Source organism: Aplysia californica, unplaced genomic scaffold (genome assembly GCF_000002075.1).
Source record: "Aplysia californica isolate F4 #8 unplaced genomic scaffold, AplCal3.0 scaffold00703, whole genome shotgun sequence".
Taxonomy (NCBI): domain Eukaryota; kingdom Metazoa; phylum Mollusca; class Gastropoda; order Aplysiida; family Aplysiidae; genus Aplysia; species Aplysia californica.
The window spans coordinates 49,073-67,561 of NW_004797973.1; the positions used below are offsets into that span (position 1 = coordinate 49,073).

The window sequence follows — 18,489 nt, forward strand, 5'->3', positions numbered from 1 at the left end:
AGACTGCACTGCTCAAATGTTCAATTTACATCTCCCATAACTCTCCTAAACCGATCAAGCACTCTGCTCCAGTCTACAGGACCCATTCATTCAGTTTAAACAATAGCACGGTGCCACAATTTTGACTATTCAAATGAACACAGACCACAAACCTTTCTGATGGGAACTCTCTTCTATCATGAAAGAAAAGTATCAGGGCAAAAAGTAAGTACTGCATCAATAGCTCACGGGATAACACATAAATACAGCGCATCTCCACTCCCGCATAGAGAAACATCACATTCGATTCGGCCAAACTGTCGGTGTTCAAAGTCAAAGCAACATGCAAAAGCTCTCAAAACAGTAACATACATACCCTTCTCCCAACTTAGTTTGAAATCTGGAGCACACATACAGCCTTATAGGTGGAAACATTCTGAGCAAGGAAAAGTATGCTTCAATATAATAATATAGTAGATATAAATAACCAAGGTCTTTAATACGTAAGTATTCTAACATTGAAATAATAGATGCATAATTTGCTTTTATGCCAACAGTTCTGCAAGTGGCCGTTACAACTAAATTAAACACCCAAATATTGGTAAATTAAAATTTCCTGCGGCATCTTCTGTAACATCAAGATTCGGACAACTCACGACTAGTTCCAGAACTAGAAACATGTCATGTTCGGAATTACATGGTACAGCACAAGTACTATTCACAGATAGCAAGCAACATATAATGACTTTAGATTTTGAACAAAAAACCCTTTAAAAACAAAGAACAACAGCGGAGTCCGTTTAATCTGATATCCACAGGACCGCTGGATTTTGGGGGGTTTCACTGTGTTTTGGGTTTAGGGAGGTTGTTCAAATAGTTAAGAAAAAAATCAGTTCTATTTTCATACGGTTTAACCCTTAAAACCCTGAATTCTTTTTTTTCATACCTCCCTAGAATCCTGAATTAAAATTGAGATACTAGAAAAAATTAGGTTGGTTCATTATTTTCTTTACTGTGTCTTTGTTGTTAGATTTTACTGAAGTTTGAAAATGTTATTTATATATATATGAATGCACAGTCTGAACAAAAGGGTAAAAGGTTAAAACACTGGTTTTTAGGACCAACTCTATGAGTTAAGTCTTGTGTGTGATCCCCGACTCCACTTCAGTCAAAGTATCATTAGACCCAGCCGTAGATCTAGCCTCTGGTAGCTTTAATGGTGATCCCCTGCCAATTCCACTATCGTCAAAATCATCATCGATGTTATGCGGAACATTGCAATCGTTTTCAACGGTCATATTTATTGATATATCCGACTGGGAGATCATTATTGGGGTCTGGTTAGGATAAAAAATGTCAAAAATTTTGCGGTCTGAAGGGCCTGGCAGCCAAAAGTGACTAATTTTTCTTTAAAAATCGCAAAATTTCCAAACTTTCGGTGTAGAACTGCTCTCATGACATTATCGGTACTTTCTGCTTGCAACAGAGTCATCTGGAGTTACATCCCCTGTTTCTAGCACTGGGAATTAAACGATAAAGTCGACCAGCAGTTACCAGCGGTATAGGGTTTTAAAGGTTAAGGCTGTTTTTGGATTAACTGTGTTTGGTTTAAGTGAGCAGACTCCACTTATTTGCATTTCTATTACATAAAACAATGTATAAGGCAGTGCAAAGCTATAACAGTTACAAATCATAAGCAATTAATCGACTGCCCTTCAGATGGAAATGTACCTATTGGTAGGAATTTAGAACTTCAACTTAGAAACAGTAGCTTGAAAAAGCATGAAAACATAAAAGTGGAGGTGAAGTTTTACTGAAAAATATATAACGTTTTAGATTGAATTCGTGTCCTAGTCTCTGTGACAAAAGTTTAAAAAGTCCGTTGTGATCAATAATGTTTCCTGCTTTCAAAGCTCAGAAGTAAAATCAGCTAAGCATCAAAATAATGAAAAAGTATTCTAAAGAGGAAGATAGGTGATCAACTTTTGCTGAAGAAAGCAATAAAAGTATTTGTTTTCATAACTATTTTTTTTTTTAAACCCACAGAAGAACCAATAAATGTCCTTATTTTATGCACGTTGAAACTATGGATATGTGAGGCTTGTGACACACTTTGGCTGTAAAAATAAAATATTCAAACGGTGAGCCCATAGTATGAGAAGTCAATTCAGCTCACAGCTCTGACAAAGTACTTTATTTCTCAAAGCACAAGTTACTGCCAGGGACCACAAACTGCACGATGGTAATGAAATAGAGACAGGCTCGTGGTTCCACCGGTGTAACTGTTGATGACGCAGACAAAGAGACAAACTTTCACATTTCCTAAGGTTCCGCCCAGGGAATGGCCCAAAAGAAAAGCCAAATAGGAAAGACAATGGCGGTGATGACGGACTCAGTCCAGGCATTGAAGAGATAATTGTCCATGACGCTGAGGAAGATAAGCTCCTTGGTAGAGTTGAAAGCCTCCAGGAACAGACTGAACACGTCCGGCTGTGGCCACACAGTGATGAAGCCCACTAGGAACATGAGCATTAGAGGAGAGACCAGGACCAGGGCAAACATTTGCACCCAACGCAGGAATCTGGGGAGAAGGTAGCAACAGAAAAAAAAAATTCATGTCAGAGAGCAAACTTTATTTAGCATCTCATAATAATATAAAAACAGTTGAGAAGCACGCTGTCATCAGCCTTAGTAGAGGTCATATGGAATAAATGCCTTTATTTACCAGCAAGAGAAAATTTGGGTTACCATAGCATATTACAAATGAAACACTCAATAGGTTGGAAGCCACAAATACACATCACACCCCGTAGCCTAATGATATCATCAACAAATAATTTCACAAACACATCATTGCAAATTGGCGTATGGCAATGCTGTTTCATGAGCTTGCATTGTCATGTATTACTCCAAAGGGCATCCATCTAGAAGCCACGTAAACAATTTTGCTTGATATTATTAGCAAACCTCTGCCTAAATAATGATGAGACCATATGATGTGATAGGACCATAGCAGAAGTAGGAAAATGTTGCAATTATTGAATAATCAAGCAATGCAGCTCTTGTCAGTTTGATCAAATAATTAGCCAAATTATCTAAATCCGTATGTGTACTAACCACCCACACCAACAACTGTTTTTTCTGCATTTTCCGGTCACTATTTTCTTAATCATTTTTTTAGTCTATTAAGATGTTTTCTTCAAATTTGGCATGTATGTAGATCTACTTCAAAATGTTGCACCAGTCACTAAAGAATTAGATATGGGGTACTAGCTATTATTGCATTTTTATTATGGTCTAACTTATCCATCCCGATCCCTCACCCATTTTTTATCATTCGAGTTTTGAGTTGCACTGCCACCTTAAAAAATTCTCACAGATATATTCTATCCCGTCAGTGACCTATGGCAACATGTCTACTAGGGGACTGAACAGAAAAATTAGACTTATCATGCAAAAAAAAAATTATAAAGAAAATTCTACCCTTCCCATGAAAAAGCAAAAAATCTAATATGGCTGTCGTTTCCATGGCAACATGAAGAGTTGAGAGAATTTTAAATTTCGACTCTACACAGCACTACATAAGGTATAATATTTAAGTGGCACTCCAAAAGCATTTCTCTCAGTAAGAAAGAATATGCACTAAAAAATTTGCCTTCCTCCTTGATACTGCCGATCATAATTATTAGGGTCGCAGTACTGCGGACCTTTGTGAATGTTGTTGGCCAAATCCAAATGCAGCTGTCATGGTCTCAAAGAAGTAAACAAATACAGTGACTCACTGACATTGTGCCTCACCTGTATGAGCTAGGCCTGACAAAAGTGGTGACTGGAACCATGAAGGCTGTGAGGAAAAATGCTTGCGAGATGTTGGTAAGAGAGATGCTGGCTAAGGCCAAACTTTGGCTGATTAGACCAATTGACTTGAGCAAACGCCAGTCCACGATGAGCCGATTGGGGTTACCAGATTTCCTGCAAAGAAGACATAATTCTATTATCAGACGAATGCAAAATTTGAAGACAAAAGCTCTATGTAAGCACTTCCTATCATTGGTCAAGTAAAGCAAGCTAAAATGGTATGGCCATGTCACCCGTTTTCAGGCCTGGCTATAACCATTCTACAAGGCACGGCACAGGGAAGATGAAGGAGAGGCAGACAAAATACCAGGAGCCCATTACGGATGGGATCAGGTAGGGTCTATCACCCAAACTGTTGCATGAAAACAAACGCGTCGAGTGATTGGTTTATGCCACGACAGCCGCTTTGCGTCCTAAATCTGGCAAGCAAACCAACTTGACCCGGTCGTGCCAATGGGCACCCGGTATAAGGAGAGATGGGAGGATAACATCTGAGAATGGACAGTCGTGGACCTGCGGGACACACTGAGGAAAGCAGAGAGTCAAGAGGAGAGGAGGAGATTTGTTGTTATATGTCAGAGGCAACAAAACTGATGACAAATCTTCGCAAGCAGGGAAAGAAAAAATTTGATGAGATATTCCTACTGTTCTTAACTATCCCTGTGGAAAAGTAACGTCAGAGACAACGACTTTAACGACATTTGTTATTACACTTAAAAGATAAGAATAGATCAACTTCCTCTCAAGGTGTTCTGCTGAAGGCAATCTGATCCTTAGTGTCTTGGTCTTCTCTGGATGCATTTTAAGGCCTGTGATCTGTAAGATAATTACTAGATCTCTTGTTTTCTCCATCATGTGTAGGTGACTGAGACAGAATGTGCTAGAAGGAAAATACTTAAAAATGGAACAGGAAAGAAGTAAGGAAATTCATCCAAAAGTCTAATAGATATATACATCTTCGCATTTTCTATTTCCACTGGAAACTTCGTTTCATCGCACACAGATTTACGGACTGAAGAACCGGAGAAGCCCAAAAGCCGCTTAGGCTCAACCCTCAATCAGGACCAAGAGAAAAAAAAAGGCAGGAGAGCGCTTGGGAGTCATGACACAAGTGTGGCCCGGCCCCCTTAGAGTGTCAGGTATTTAAGGCCGAAACACTTGCTTGAAGGGGGTTCTTCCACTGAAGATCTCTTGCTGTCCGTTCACCCCATGAGTTTTCTCTCACACAGTACAAAATAAAACGCAGTAGAGCAACCTACAGGACACTTCTCCTCGCCAGTCTCTGGGGTGCTGTACATTACAAGCTTGACCAGTCATAAGGAAGTGTGAGATTGAACCTCACAGAACAATTATTTTCCTCAATCTTCCTAGCATATTTTGTAACTTCCTGGAATCCTACAGGAGGGACAGAGAGCTTAGCATTCGAAATGACGCATATTGCGTTCAGAATAGACAAAATATCCTGTAGAAAAACCATATAAAACAAACAACCCCTGAGCCTTAGCAGGCGAGTTCAGAAAACAGCAGACCTGGTCATGAGTTTTGGGTACATGAGTGCGGCCGTGTAGATGGCCAGCATGCTGTAAAGCACCATGTCCTCTGTGTGGATGCGGAACTTGGGCATGATGCGAGTCAGCAGCTCGGGGCCCTGGTAGGCCAGCCAGCCCAGCAGCAAGCAGACCAAAATCACTGGTATCACTGTCAAAATACCTGTGGTGGAGATGGGGTCCTGGGTGGAAAATATAGAGTAAAAATCTTATAATTATATTGTAGCGCTTGAAAGAGAAAAACTCTTAAAAGGGTTGAGTAGAACTTGAAACAAGAAAAATATAAAAGAAAAATATGTGGTACCGACACTTGTTCATGTTTTATCTGGATATCAAATACTATGAGCTTCCTGATAATGACACCCTAAAAGATGTGTGATGCAGGTGTTGCTTGGCGATTTAAAATGAGCAGCCAATAGGTTTACAACAATAGTCTGACAGCCTCAAAATCACCGACCTGCAATGTTCCTAATCAAACAAAAAAAGAGCATAAAAATAGAGTATAAATCCCCAGCCTTCAAGCATCATGACCATGACAGCCAGCTGTTTCCTCTTCCTATACGACATAACTGTGACCCCAGAGTGACAGAGATCAGCGCATTGTATCAAGCACATTCTAATTTGGGTTGGGGGAGAATATTCTTTAATTTTACCACAGGGTGCAATCCTTAAATAAATATACATATACACCGTTAAATGAGACGTCTGAAAAATAATGTGAAAAAATAGATTCAAACCGAAAAGTCATAACTCCATTATTCCTTTCTGTTTCTTTCATTACAAACTTTATTTGTATGTATGTCTAGAATGCTAAATTTTGTAAGCATCTTTGCATAAGTAGTGACAGTATGACTTTAAAAAATATCCTTCAAAAGGCTGGTCCCTTAGGTTCATTCAACCAAAATGGCTGGTAATCAGTAAGTTGAACCTTGTGATACAGAAGACACGGATGAGTAGACCTGAAGTTTACAGAATGTCAGAGCAAAAATAGCAATGCTTGAAAAATCATGAGATTATCACTTACCATCTCATCATCTTCCTCCTCTGCATCCTGCTCCGACTTGTCAGCATCAGCTTTTGTTTTGCTTTTTTCACTACCTGAAGGAACAGACAAAACTTGATTTCATAAATCGCTTTTTCTCTTTTATTTTCTCCTGCTTTCTCTCCTTATCATACAAAAATCAATGTCACTTCGTCACAATATGAACAAATAGGCTTATTCATAAATAACAAAAAATGCATGAATAAATAGGGTCTCTCTTTCTTTTACCTTCTCTCTCCCGTGAGCAAACAACACACAAACGTATGCTTTTAAATGAATTTATTATGAATGTGCCCCGACAAAGAAAAGATTTTAAAAATAACCTGGCAAGTTCGTTAATGAGCAAGTCTTTCAATTCCAAAAGACAGAAAAGATGCATGTTAGTAGATTAAGTTCAATAGAAAATTTTATGCTCCGATGATTCTTTGCTTCACTATCAAACTGAGTGATGCTTCAATTATTCCTGAACAAAATAAAAAACATCCTACCATCCAAACTAGTACCAGCAGGGTCAGCCTCTTTCTCTTTTTCCACAGCATTTGCAGCAGCTTCATCACCTGAGATCAGCCACAGCGCAATGCCATAGAGAGAGTCAAGGTCAATTTTCAATGTAATCTACCAACTTAGACAGTCAGAAGTAAACAATAATAATAAACAAAACTTTGAAGGTAAAAAATCCTAGAGAGTCAGAAAAAACTCAGTGTTACACCAACATTAGGAGAACAAAGTTTGAAAAAAAGTAAATAATGGATGACAGATAATAAAGGTTCAAACTGAAATGTAAACTAATAAGCAGACAAGTCTGACAAGCTTTAGTTTAAGTAACGTTTTCCCAAAACCTTAGAAAAAGCCCCCAAGATCCTGTTTCATCTCGCACATCCATAAAATAGGAAAACTGTAACTAACAGAATCAGACTTAATGTTCCTCTTCTAGATCTAGGACACTTAACGTATTGATGACAACAGGTGAACAATTTTCCCCTTGAGGTTGAAAAATCTTGGTAAGAAAAGAGACAAATTGTTTTTCTACTATTTTTCCACGACCAAAACAAATCTGTGACAAGGTCACAGAAAAAAAAAGGATATTGTGATGAGTCCTGCTGCAGCCATCAGACCAAATGGTGGCATGTACATGCCGATAGATACGTAGCGGTTGGTTGAAGGAAGGATGTAGAAGAAGAAGGACTGATGAAATCGTTCCATCAAGTTGTTCAAGCTTCTAAACACTCCTTCAATGATTCTGCAGGCAAGAAAAGACACACAAAAATTTGAAACATGAAAAGCAAACCATTTAGCACGTGTCCAGACCTTGTTTAATGTTATGAGGGTAGAGGTATGCAGACTGGTTCACGGAGCAAGAAAAAGCTGATCTACTCAAGCCTTTCATAAGACAAGAAATGCCTTTGTGAAAATCGTACAGGTTCAATCTTGGTCCTGAGACAATTAAGAGGCGGTGGTAGCTGAGGGTTATCTTGCTTATTTGTGGGCCACATTTGACCATTTCACTTATGTAAAATAGTGTGAATTTTACAAAAGTACAATGTTTATTATTTTATTTTAAAGATTCGTTGCCATGGAAACAGCATCCATATTGAAATTCCTTGATGTGTCAAATAAGTTAATATTTCACTTATTTTCAAAGGAAATAAATTGTCATTTTGCATGCATGGTGAGAAACAACGGCTCTTCAAACCAGTCTGTTGAATTTTTCCAAAACAAGTTTTGAAACTTTTAAATTAATTAAATTCATTTAAAATAATTTTTTGTTACTGAAGTAATATTCAGGGCTGAAAAAAGTCAGTGAAACTTTACACTCCAGACACCATCAACAAAAATCTATTCCATATATGGGAGGCATCATGGTGAAATCAGACACCTGTCAAAACAATTAAATTGATGAAACAAGCATTTTTCTGCTGGTTTGCAAGTCTTATTGAATGTTTGTATTTTTGGCTCAACACCCTTTTTACCTATTTAAAAACACATTTCGATGCGAAGTTTATGGAAAAACGTTGATTTAAGGTGCAAAATAAATTTACATTTTCAGTTTTGAACGACTCTCAAGCTATTGAAGTGGCCATTTTCTCGCTAATTTTACCTCAGTAACAAGGTGGCCCCCATCAATCACAAATATTTCCGTTTCTACCCAAGATAGATGGAGATTCTTTTCATCCAAAACAAGGCAAATGAATAAACTTTACAATGATACCAATAACTCCACATGCCCAAAAATTGACGAGCTCAAACTAAATGAGCTGAGTAAAAATAAATACCTCGCTGAGGCTGTCAGATCATGAATTCTTGTACTCTTCTTGTCTTTCACTCCCTCGAGAGTTAAAGCCTCAATGTGGAACCTATGGAACAATCCGTGGTTTCCAGAGGGAGCACCACTAGCCTGGTACCACATCATCCGCATCATGGTAGTAAGGGCAGTCTTGTACTCCTGGAAAGACTCGCCATTTCCCTCACCGTAGTAACTACGAAGTTTTGGTTCCTAAATGGACATATACAACAATTTATTTAGAGTGCTACTTCTCACTAGGGACTTCATAATACTACCCCCCCCAAAAAAAAACCCCAAAACAAAACAACCAACAACGCTAAAACAAAAAGTAATTTTTTCTTAATTTGCGAGAGTCACTTTATCATGCCACAAGAAAAGTGGCAGCAAATGCACTCTGTCAATGTACCCATTTATTACACTATTTTCTTTGATTGCCATACAAATACATTTGGAAACATGGGGAAAAATAAATCTCCAGTCCGAGGCTGGAATATTTTGAAAAGATTATCGGAGGCTCCTCAGCTCTAACCATAAAAAAACAAACTTTGAGCATTGCAAACATCGAGTGATTAGATTTAATGTTTTGGGATACTTCAAATGAGTATGAGGGTAGAAAGATATTTTGAAAAATGTCCTTGGATCATAAAGGAATTCTTTTCTTTGAGTATGATGAACTACACACACACACAAAGAAAAGAGGACAGAACCTCTCATTTACATAAAAATCATACGGAAACAGGACATCTCAAATCTGTTCAATTACAAGAAGGGGGGGGGGGAGAAAGAATCCATCTCCTTTTATTTCTTTATCTTGGAATTTGATTGAAACAAAAATTTAAAAACAAAATAAAGAAGACAAGGACATACATTGCTTTTTTTTTTTAAATTGATCATGACAATAAAAGAATGAAACAGTGAAAAACTTTTGAGAGGTGCCGAAAATATGCCATCTATAAACAAATGAACATAACAACAGCTCTGGCCATACCATGGTGTGATGCAAGGTGACCTGGCCCCTCTCCTTGCGGCACAGCTTGACCACCAGGTTGACCAGATCCAGGTTAGGCAGCTGACCATTGAGACCCTCCAGCTTGAGGTTGTAGTAGCTCACCTTCTCCAGTGGCAGCTCCAGGTTGATGGCTGCCTGGATGGGACCACTGCGACCCTCCAGATGTTCACTTACAATGTCTGCAATATGATTGAAATTTTTAAAAAAGACTAAATTTCTGTGGTCTCCGACTGAACTTAAAGTTGTGAAAAGATTATTATTAAATAGGAAAATGACAAAAACGCAACGGAAAAAGGAAACGCGAGGTGTAATCTCTGGCCATGATAGGTTTGCTTTGGAGTGTTGTACAAATTCGGCATTTCGGGGGCTTATTATTTTTTTTTCATGGGGGAATGAGCAAGAGTAAGCCTACATTGATATTCAAAATATGCTTGTAAATGTTTTGATCTATGTATTGTAGAGTATGTCATGTATAATAATTACTGTTGAATACTTTCATGAATAAAAAAAATGTATGTGTGAGAAAGGCCAAGAGAATCGATAGCGAGACATGTTCAGCTGACCAGTGTGAACAAACCTGCTGAAAGTATCTCCATAAAAAGCGCTATTTCTCCTAGTGTAATGACGGTAGAAACAAAATTCCAGCTCTCCTCTAGGCAGAATTGGGAAGGGAAATAATATATTGACCTTATATAAAATTTGAGATCGTTTTCCGAAATGAACTAACTAGTATACGGAACAAAACTATAAAACCGAGTTATCTTGGTTGTGGGGTTGAACGCAGCCCGCAAGCTGACCAAGATATCTCGGTCACGGGATTGAAAGAGTCAATGAATACATTTGGGGACTACAATTGACGGCTGTTACAACAGTGGTCATCTTAAAGATATTAAAATGCACAAAAAATTAACTCTACAAGTCAAAAAGAATCAACAAGACTCACATTCAGATTTTGACTCATGGTAGGCATCCAACCATGCTGTGGTTCCGACCTCATCATAGTCCGTGAAGAGAAAGATCACGTCTTTGGACCAATATGCTTTCTCTGAAATAAAATACTTTGTGTTAAACAAGAAATACTTACACATCAAAGGCTCCCAGAGGGACGTGCGATCCGTTTCATGGTGGAAAAAGCCCACATGAACTTTTATAATCTTATGAATGTGTTTCATTTCTACATTTTTCCAGTCTTCTTCACTCTTTCAACAAGGCAAGCTCAGCCTCCGAGATGATCTTCTTGTATACATGTTGTAAGACGGTAAACTCATACAAAAACTAAATCAAAACCTTTGGACAGCGGGCATATATTGTCAGTATTAAAACTGTCATCCATTGTCAGGGAGAAATGAAGTCCTCTTCGACAGGGGATGCCTTACAGTGTCACTGTAATGTTAAAGAAAACACACAGGGGGAAAAGGGAAGCGGCCGTTTGTATAGGTGATTGTCTGATATACAGGGGGCGGTTCGAGCGGGTTGGACTGTATACAGAAATAAAGTGACAGAAATTTGTTGCTGACATTTTATTCAACTTAGTACATTAAAAAATGATGACTACATTTTCCACAAAAACGGTTTATTCAAAGTATTTATGTAACAATCTATTTTGATAATTAACAAACACTTATCTAATGTACCCAAAGTTTAAAGTAACCTAATATTTATGTTCTCATTTGTATCCACTTTAAAAAAAAACAACAGCAAAAGATTAAAATGATACATTAAAATGAACTTATATTGTTTTGTCAAAACATCTTTCACTATAAAACAGTAGAAAGTCCAAGTACAAATATGAAAAAGGTTTTAATAGGACCCACACAGACTGAAAGATATGATGGGGACTATCAAATAACATTATGACCGCATGATTTGACCCACAGTTAGTACTGCGGGGAAAAAAAATATCTGCTGAAGGAAGCAAGACCACATTCTGCATAATTGTCAGACAATTCTTTCCTACATATATAATCATATACTGAAAAATCCCAGCTGACTTACGCTTGAACTCTGAGGCCAGAGCCAGTGCTAGAGCAATACCCCCGCCTGTCTGTGGTTTTGCTTTGTTGGCAAGAGGTCTCAAGGGAACTGACAAGACGAGAGCCTCAGTGCTAGCAGCCCGACGTGCTCGCAAAATGGCGAAGACATTCTCCCCTTGTACAACCTGGGAAAACATGAAATACACATTGAAGCTAAACTTCTTTGTGCTGACTTTTTACCATGGAAGATTTTACTGATCTCATCTACCATCGTTATAGCTACGGGTGAGATTTTAATTTTTAATCACAAAAGGAGCTACTGGCTACAGGTGACCTGACCAGCCACCAAACCAGATCCTCATAATAAGTGGTCACCATTAACAACTGGGAAAAACAACAGTGTAACCATGACAGATTTGAACCGGAGGAGTTCTTCAATCATTTGAACATAAGATGGTGGGGAGCACAACACCAGAGAATCCAAGTGGAATAAAAATAAATTTAAAGTACCATTTGCTGGTTTTGTTGGGAGTAAAAAAAAAAGCACATAGACATATTTTTATATTGTCATTTACAGGAGGGAATAAGCAAGACAGACAGTCAGACAGAAACATCAGAGTAAAAGGGAAAAGAAAGATGTACAACTGGTGCTCTCTAGCAGCACACAAAGTACCATTTAGTTTACACAAAGAAATGAAGCTATGTATTTCTACTCACTAAAGGAGGAGAAATTTCTCTGAAACTCCCAAAATGAGGGAGGACAGTGAATTAAAAGGAGGAAAAGAGTCAACACAATTAGCTGAGCAGATACTTAAAGTTATTTAACGTCAAGTTGAGTTTTACAGCACTTTGGACAGATTATAGGCCATGCTACGGTGGGGGGGAGGGGGGGGAGGTGTAAACCCACTATGCCGGGTATGCCGGGCCCTCTTTTGGGTACAAAATCTAAAAGTAACATATAGGCCAGTGAATTGGTCATTAAATCAAAACAAGAAAATCTATTTTGATAGTACATCTAACGAATGGAATCCTGGTAAAAGAGACCTGTTTTCGGCAATTGCCAAAAAGTAATTTGATGTCAAAGCCCAGCGCTGGCCGGAGATAAAGAGTTAGGAACAACATGCCGAAATTAAAAAACAAAAAGAGAAAAAATAAGAGAATCGGGCGGTTACTAGCACAATGATAGTTCCCAGGTAAAAATCATTGTGTTCTAAAAACTGACAGTTATTAAGGACAGGGACACATAGGTAATACATACCTTTTTAGATATACTTTTGAAAGGATAAATAACGGAAAAATTATGACGGTATGTGTCCAGACCCAGAGCTCTAAATTTTTCAAATATCCAACTCTGAGGAGCAACCCTGGAGACAAAAACAAAATGTGTATTAAACAGCTAACAAAACTGTCACTCATAATGTAAAACATCTTTTTAAACATAGAATAACTTATAGAAACCCAAACTTTTCCTGATCACAACTATGTTTATGCATACAAGCCCTCATAAATGAACCTGTGAGACTTCAGGAAAGCCTCATGCATGCAATAAATAATAATATCCTCCATTTTCTCTTTGCTATCAAAAGTACACTTATTGCTATATCAGAATTACAAATTTCCATCTGACATTTTAGGCCATCTTGAGTTACTAAGGCTATGAGAACAGAAATCAAATGCTCTCTCTGCTCTACCAAAATCATAAGAATATTCTGAGTCGTCATCAAGATATTCAAAGAATTACATTAGAAAAAGCTTGACATATTGCAAAATTTTTATGTAAAGATTTTTATAAGCAGATAAAACTTTGTAATTCTTAGGTAACGGAATACAGTAGATCAGACCCAAGGATTATTTTACTTTTACTCTTGCCATTACAGAAAAATAAACATTTCTGGACTGAATATTTCATTTGAATGGAAATAATTCATTACCACCTCATTCACAAAAGAAAAAACAACATCATCTTCAAGTTTGTCATTCACAAACACTTTCATCTTTGCTTGCTTGGCATTTGGACTTGTATTGTTTTTAAAGGGAGATAGGAATCACAAGATAAAGAAACATTGAAAAAACAAAACTGACTAAGTTTCAGTTTCACAAGAACATTGTTCCCTTTCCTGGCAATCTTTTACCACAGAAAAAAAAATAATAAGATGCCGGTATCCATCTAACAGGCACTGCATCATCCGAACATGCTGCGGCTTGACAAGGGTAGAAACACAAATTAAGGGGCCATTAAATTTAAAGTATTCGACAAAGCTACGTCCAATGTGTACATGTACTACGGTTGACTTCAAAAGTACAGACTAAAATCCACACTTACTTTTGATCTTTGTTCATCTCAGCTTTGACTTCATCTTTCAAATTAAATGCCTTGGTCAACACATGTGGAAGCTCAGATTCCACCAGACCTGAAACAAATTCAAATTATATATATGAAATGAGGTTATCAAAACTGATGTGCAATTATTTGAAGTAACAAACAACACACCTTACAAAAAACAATTGGTTTCTTTATAAGAAAGGGGAAAAAATCAAACAATTTATCTCTCTTCTATAATATATTCTTTACACAGTAATCCACAAATTTTCAAATCCATAAAAGGATGCAGTTTTTTCTTCTTGTGTTGAACTACTAAGCATGTGATGCACTACTGAGTATTTTTTAACTTGAACCACAGTAGTTTTTTGGACACTCCACCAGCCTAGCACAATCCTATGACAAACGGACCACAGAGGTAACATCTTTTCAATCCTTACTGGATCTAATACAACCCTCCATTGGCAATACTTCATATGACCCGATCAAAGAAAACCAGTCAAGCAGGCAATCCAAAACAGAATTTGAGCCAACTTAACACTTACAGTACCGTCGGTGACTTAAATCACCAGGCCGTAGTATGTGCTCACTACCGCTGAAGACTTTAGTCACCGACGTGACTAGGCACACTAAACATAATCAATTGACGAATGGACGCACTATACCGAAGTAAATACCAAAGGAAGTCACTCTATATGATAGCTCAGTGGTTGATGAACCTCTATCATTTTTAAAGAGTGTTCCTTGGGCTGCCATAGTTTTTTTAATTCAAAAAAATTCTAAACTGGAGCGGTACTTGAGGGTTTTTCACTACAATATATGAGCCTTCGGTACTGTAAATGTTAAAGAACATGGCAAACAAAATGTACAAGCTCAGCAACTTAAGATTTAGCACTTAAAAAAAAAAATATCACTGGACAGGACCTTCAGTGCTAGGGTGTCTGGTGAACATCAGAAAAAATCAGAGACGGTCTTAGAAATGGTCAATTATCATTTAGTCATTACTTTTCATTCCTTGTGGATGGGTTTTTTTTTCTTCAGTAGAATAACTGTACTCTTTCTTTTATTTGACACTGACTTATTTGGCACCAAATGTCAAGTCTTTCAAGTTAATCCTTTAAAAATCACAAGTCAGATGAAGATGAAATGGCTCCCTGATTCTCTTCACTTACATGATCACAGAGTCAGTGTTTAGTGTAACTGTAACACATATGAACAGCAAAAAGTAAAGACACAAGTTCTACTTCTTCCATCTCCTATCACCTTGAAAATAAATCATGCTACCCTCTTCTCCTCTTTTCAATTTCAGTTCGTAGTAAAATTTATAAATTAAAAATTGAATTACCTGGCAACAAAGCGTTTTCCGAAAAGTAAGTTCCAGCATTGAAAGGTTGGTAGGCTAAAGCAAGAAACCAGGCCAGTCCCACAATGTACATCAAAGCAGACAGCTTAGCATGATGGTTTTGCAAGAACTTCACCAGTCTATTCCTCTGCTTTTCATTGCTGAGAAGACCCATTTTGCTGCAAACATTAAAAATAAAAAAACAAGGCATAATTACATAATATAATAGAAATGAACATTTAGACATAAATTTGACTACTTTTGGAGGCAAAAAACCAACAATATGGCCAGATTTAAACGAGAAAAATCTGTGGCCCGCTTTATTAGCTTCTTTTATCACAAGCTATAATTGTCACATAAAAAAGAAGCATAAAAATATAAGAAAAACAGCCAGAGTCAAAATAAAAGTCCTCATTTTTATTTTTATTACAATTATTCATCACCATCAATCCCATAATCAGGGTTCCCACTCATCAAGGAGAAAGAAAAAAATTGGGGGGGGTTTTTTCCCTCGCTTTCCTCCTGAATTTTCTAACCATTTTCATAGTGATTTTTGTATTTTTAAAGACGACAGAACCAGGAAGAAGAAATGAACGGAAATGCAAGATAAAAATCCTAACATGGTCATCATAGACAGTGCCTTTTCCTGGGGAATCAGTCTCAAGGACAGGGATTATAGGATATAAGTGCAACGTAAACAACTTATAGGCATTTAAGAAAGAAAGAGGTCTTGGTAGGGTAATCGTTGTCCAGTTAGGAAAAAGAGGGGGGTGGGGGGGTTGGTGGTGTTACTTTATTGGCTGTTGGCTTGACTTTTGCACAAACAAAAGAAACCAACAGGATGCGTCACAAATTTTTTATCTTAACTGTATATTCACTGCACTACATGCCACGCATCGCAGCTGATTGTTTCAAGTATCAAATTTTATCCATTGAAAAAAAAAAAATTAATCCTCTCACTGGTCTAGGCCATCATCAACAACACATCTATGGCCGGAGGTGCAAGAATTTTTTAACACCTTGTCAAACTAATGTCGGCCTCATTCCAAGCAAACATTCTTCTAAAGGGAAAAGTGTTACTGGTTGACTACAGTACAAGGGCTCAGTGCACAGAGAGTGTAAAATTAAGCTTCAAGTGACCTAATAACATAGGTTGTTCGGATCTGACTTTTTCTAACTTAAACAATGGGAAGGTGAGGATGTGTTGGGGTAGTCGAATGGCAAATAAAAAAAAAAAAACTGGAATCACGGGCTGAGAGTTACGATTGTACTTTTGTAAAATTGAAAATTTAAAAGAGGGGTAAAAAAACCTTTAAGATTCCTCCAAATCTATAATTATGGGCAGCCCTTTGATTTCCTGGCTCTCTCCTGTTTACAAAAAAAAATTTTCATTTTCATTCATTTTTTAAACTATACTATAGTGTTTTCCTGACCGGGAAATCTGAAAATGAAATTCCTGCCATTTTCGAATTTGAACTAAAACCATGCATTTTGTTGACTGTTGGGGCAATATGAATGACTTTCCACTAGAGTTGGGTCAGGCTTGCTAAATCAGCGTCCATGAGTAACGAATGGTTCGGTGGTACTACACGCAAACGAGCGGACAGGTAACGAGCAGTCTGCTTGTGAAAATTCGTTCGTTACTCGCTACGCATCGGACGCAGAGACATTACTTCGTTTAGCGAGCGAGTGGACGGGGTGACTCCTTCCACTGCATACTATTTGCATCCGCCCACACCCTGCCATCCAACTCACCCACCCATCGTACCATCCTGCAGACCTCAGCTCCAATCAAATTTTTAATTTGGTTCCAAATTTTTTTTATCCATGAGTATCACTTCATGCATTGCAAGTCAGTGTCTAGGCATCTCACCCCGCCAGTTTTTTCAAAGCACATGGAGGTATGCCCACCTGAACACCCCTAGATTTATAAAACTCATGAAGGAGTGATGATTCTGCCTGCAAAAATTGGCACTACTTGGATGTGGTCCCGATTTTTGTGTAGGCCTACTGAAATATCAATACTGATTTAAATAGTCCGTATCAATGTATGTTTTATCAGTACCCTAGATCCAAATCTAATCTAGCCTACAAAATGAGCAGTAAAATTCACTTGTTTCTCACAAGGCAAGGGGGGTTGCCCCCCCTTACTTAAAAAAAACAACAACATGGGGTGTTTCAGGGAAGCATGTCCCTCTGAATTTGACCACAATTTGATGTTTGGCAAAGGTTTGAAAGTCTGTCTCTCCATATCGGCACGCGAAAAAAAAAGTAATCGTTTAGACTTAGAAGTAATCGTTGTTGGGGTCAAAACTAGATTCTAGATTTTCTCTGGGTTATATTTCCCTGTCACCAAAGTCAGGACCACCATATCCAAGTAGTGCCGGGAATGGAAAGTGGCCGTTTGTAGATCTACAGGTGGCTGTCTTAAAGAGGTGGCTGTCAGGGCAGGTTCGACTGTAGTAAGTAGATCTAAATCTAGAGCCCAAAAATTGGAAGGACTTCCGTAACGAGCGACCACCCCATCAAACACAATAAAGAAGAGGCCTAGACCTAATCCTACCCTTACCACTATCCCTACCCCAAGGCCTCAATTCTGCTCTGTCTCATGCTCATAGTGGTCGCTCGTTACGAAGGACAGCCCTTGTCTGAGACTCTAGAGTCTAATCTAACTCTTGAATTAAATTGCCAGACCAGCTCTAAGACACTGCCACTTGGTGCCTGTGCTGTTGGCTCACGACACAATTTCTATAGATCTAGATTTAGTTCTAGAGCTCAAGATCTATGGGGCTATGGGGCCTTACCGGTTGCTTTTATTCAGCAGAACGATGCACACAGGACAGGAAGTACTACTTCTTTATTTACATTTATTGCGCATGCGAGTGCCTTTGATATTCATCGTTTCGTTCGTTCGTTTATTATAAATTAATTATTATTTTATTCTTACGAAGTTTAACGTCTCACTTATTATATAGTATTGTTCGTAAGAAAACACGAAATTAAAGACAAGTATTTTAAAAATGTTAAATAAAATTTATCAACCAAAAATAAGAAAATAGTTTTAAAATTGAAATAAAACATGAATTAAGATGCTATCATGAAGTTCTAACTCTATCTACACTTCCACCCCCCCCC

General features: G+C 37.9%; 1 protein-coding gene across 1 annotated transcript; it reads right to left on the reverse strand.

The window, feature by feature from the left end:
• Positions 1 to 1,455: 1,455 nt before the first annotated feature.
• On the reverse strand, positions 1,456 to 18,224 carry LOC101855825 (glycosylphosphatidylinositol anchor attachment 1 protein). The gene is made up of 14 exons (XM_005108601.3): positions 18,159 to 18,224; positions 15,358 to 15,533; positions 14,016 to 14,103; positions 12,951 to 13,056; positions 11,715 to 11,877; positions 10,663 to 10,764; positions 9,699 to 9,898; positions 8,700 to 8,920; positions 7,513 to 7,666; positions 6,915 to 7,008; positions 6,409 to 6,482; positions 5,367 to 5,566; positions 3,778 to 3,951; positions 1,456 to 2,560 (listed from the first exon to the last, which is right to left on the reverse strand). The coding sequence occupies exons 2-14, from the start codon at positions 15,527 to 15,529 to the stop codon at positions 2,302 to 2,304; spliced, it is 2,007 nt and encodes a 668-aa protein (XP_005108658.1). The 5' UTR covers positions 15,530 to 15,533; positions 18,159 to 18,224; the 3' UTR covers positions 1,456 to 2,301.
• Between the last annotated feature and the right edge of the window lie 265 nt (positions 18,225 to 18,489).

What these genes read in the sequence shown, in the direction of transcription:
- LOC101855825 (XM_005108601.3), bottom strand. Translation starts at nt 15,529, where the DNA reads ATGGGTCTTCTCAGCAATGAAAAGCAGAGGAATAGACTGGTGAAGTTC. An exon ending in CTGCAGCAGGACTCATCACA is followed by an intron (nt 7,009 to 7,512) that starts ATATCCTTTTTT and finishes GACTCTCTCTAT; the next exon opens with GGCATTGCGCTGTGGCTGAT. An exon ending in TACCCAAAACTCATGACCAG is followed by an intron (nt 3,952 to 5,366) that starts GTCTGCTGTTTT and finishes TCTTCTTTGCAG; the next exon opens with GAAATCTGGTAACCCCAATC.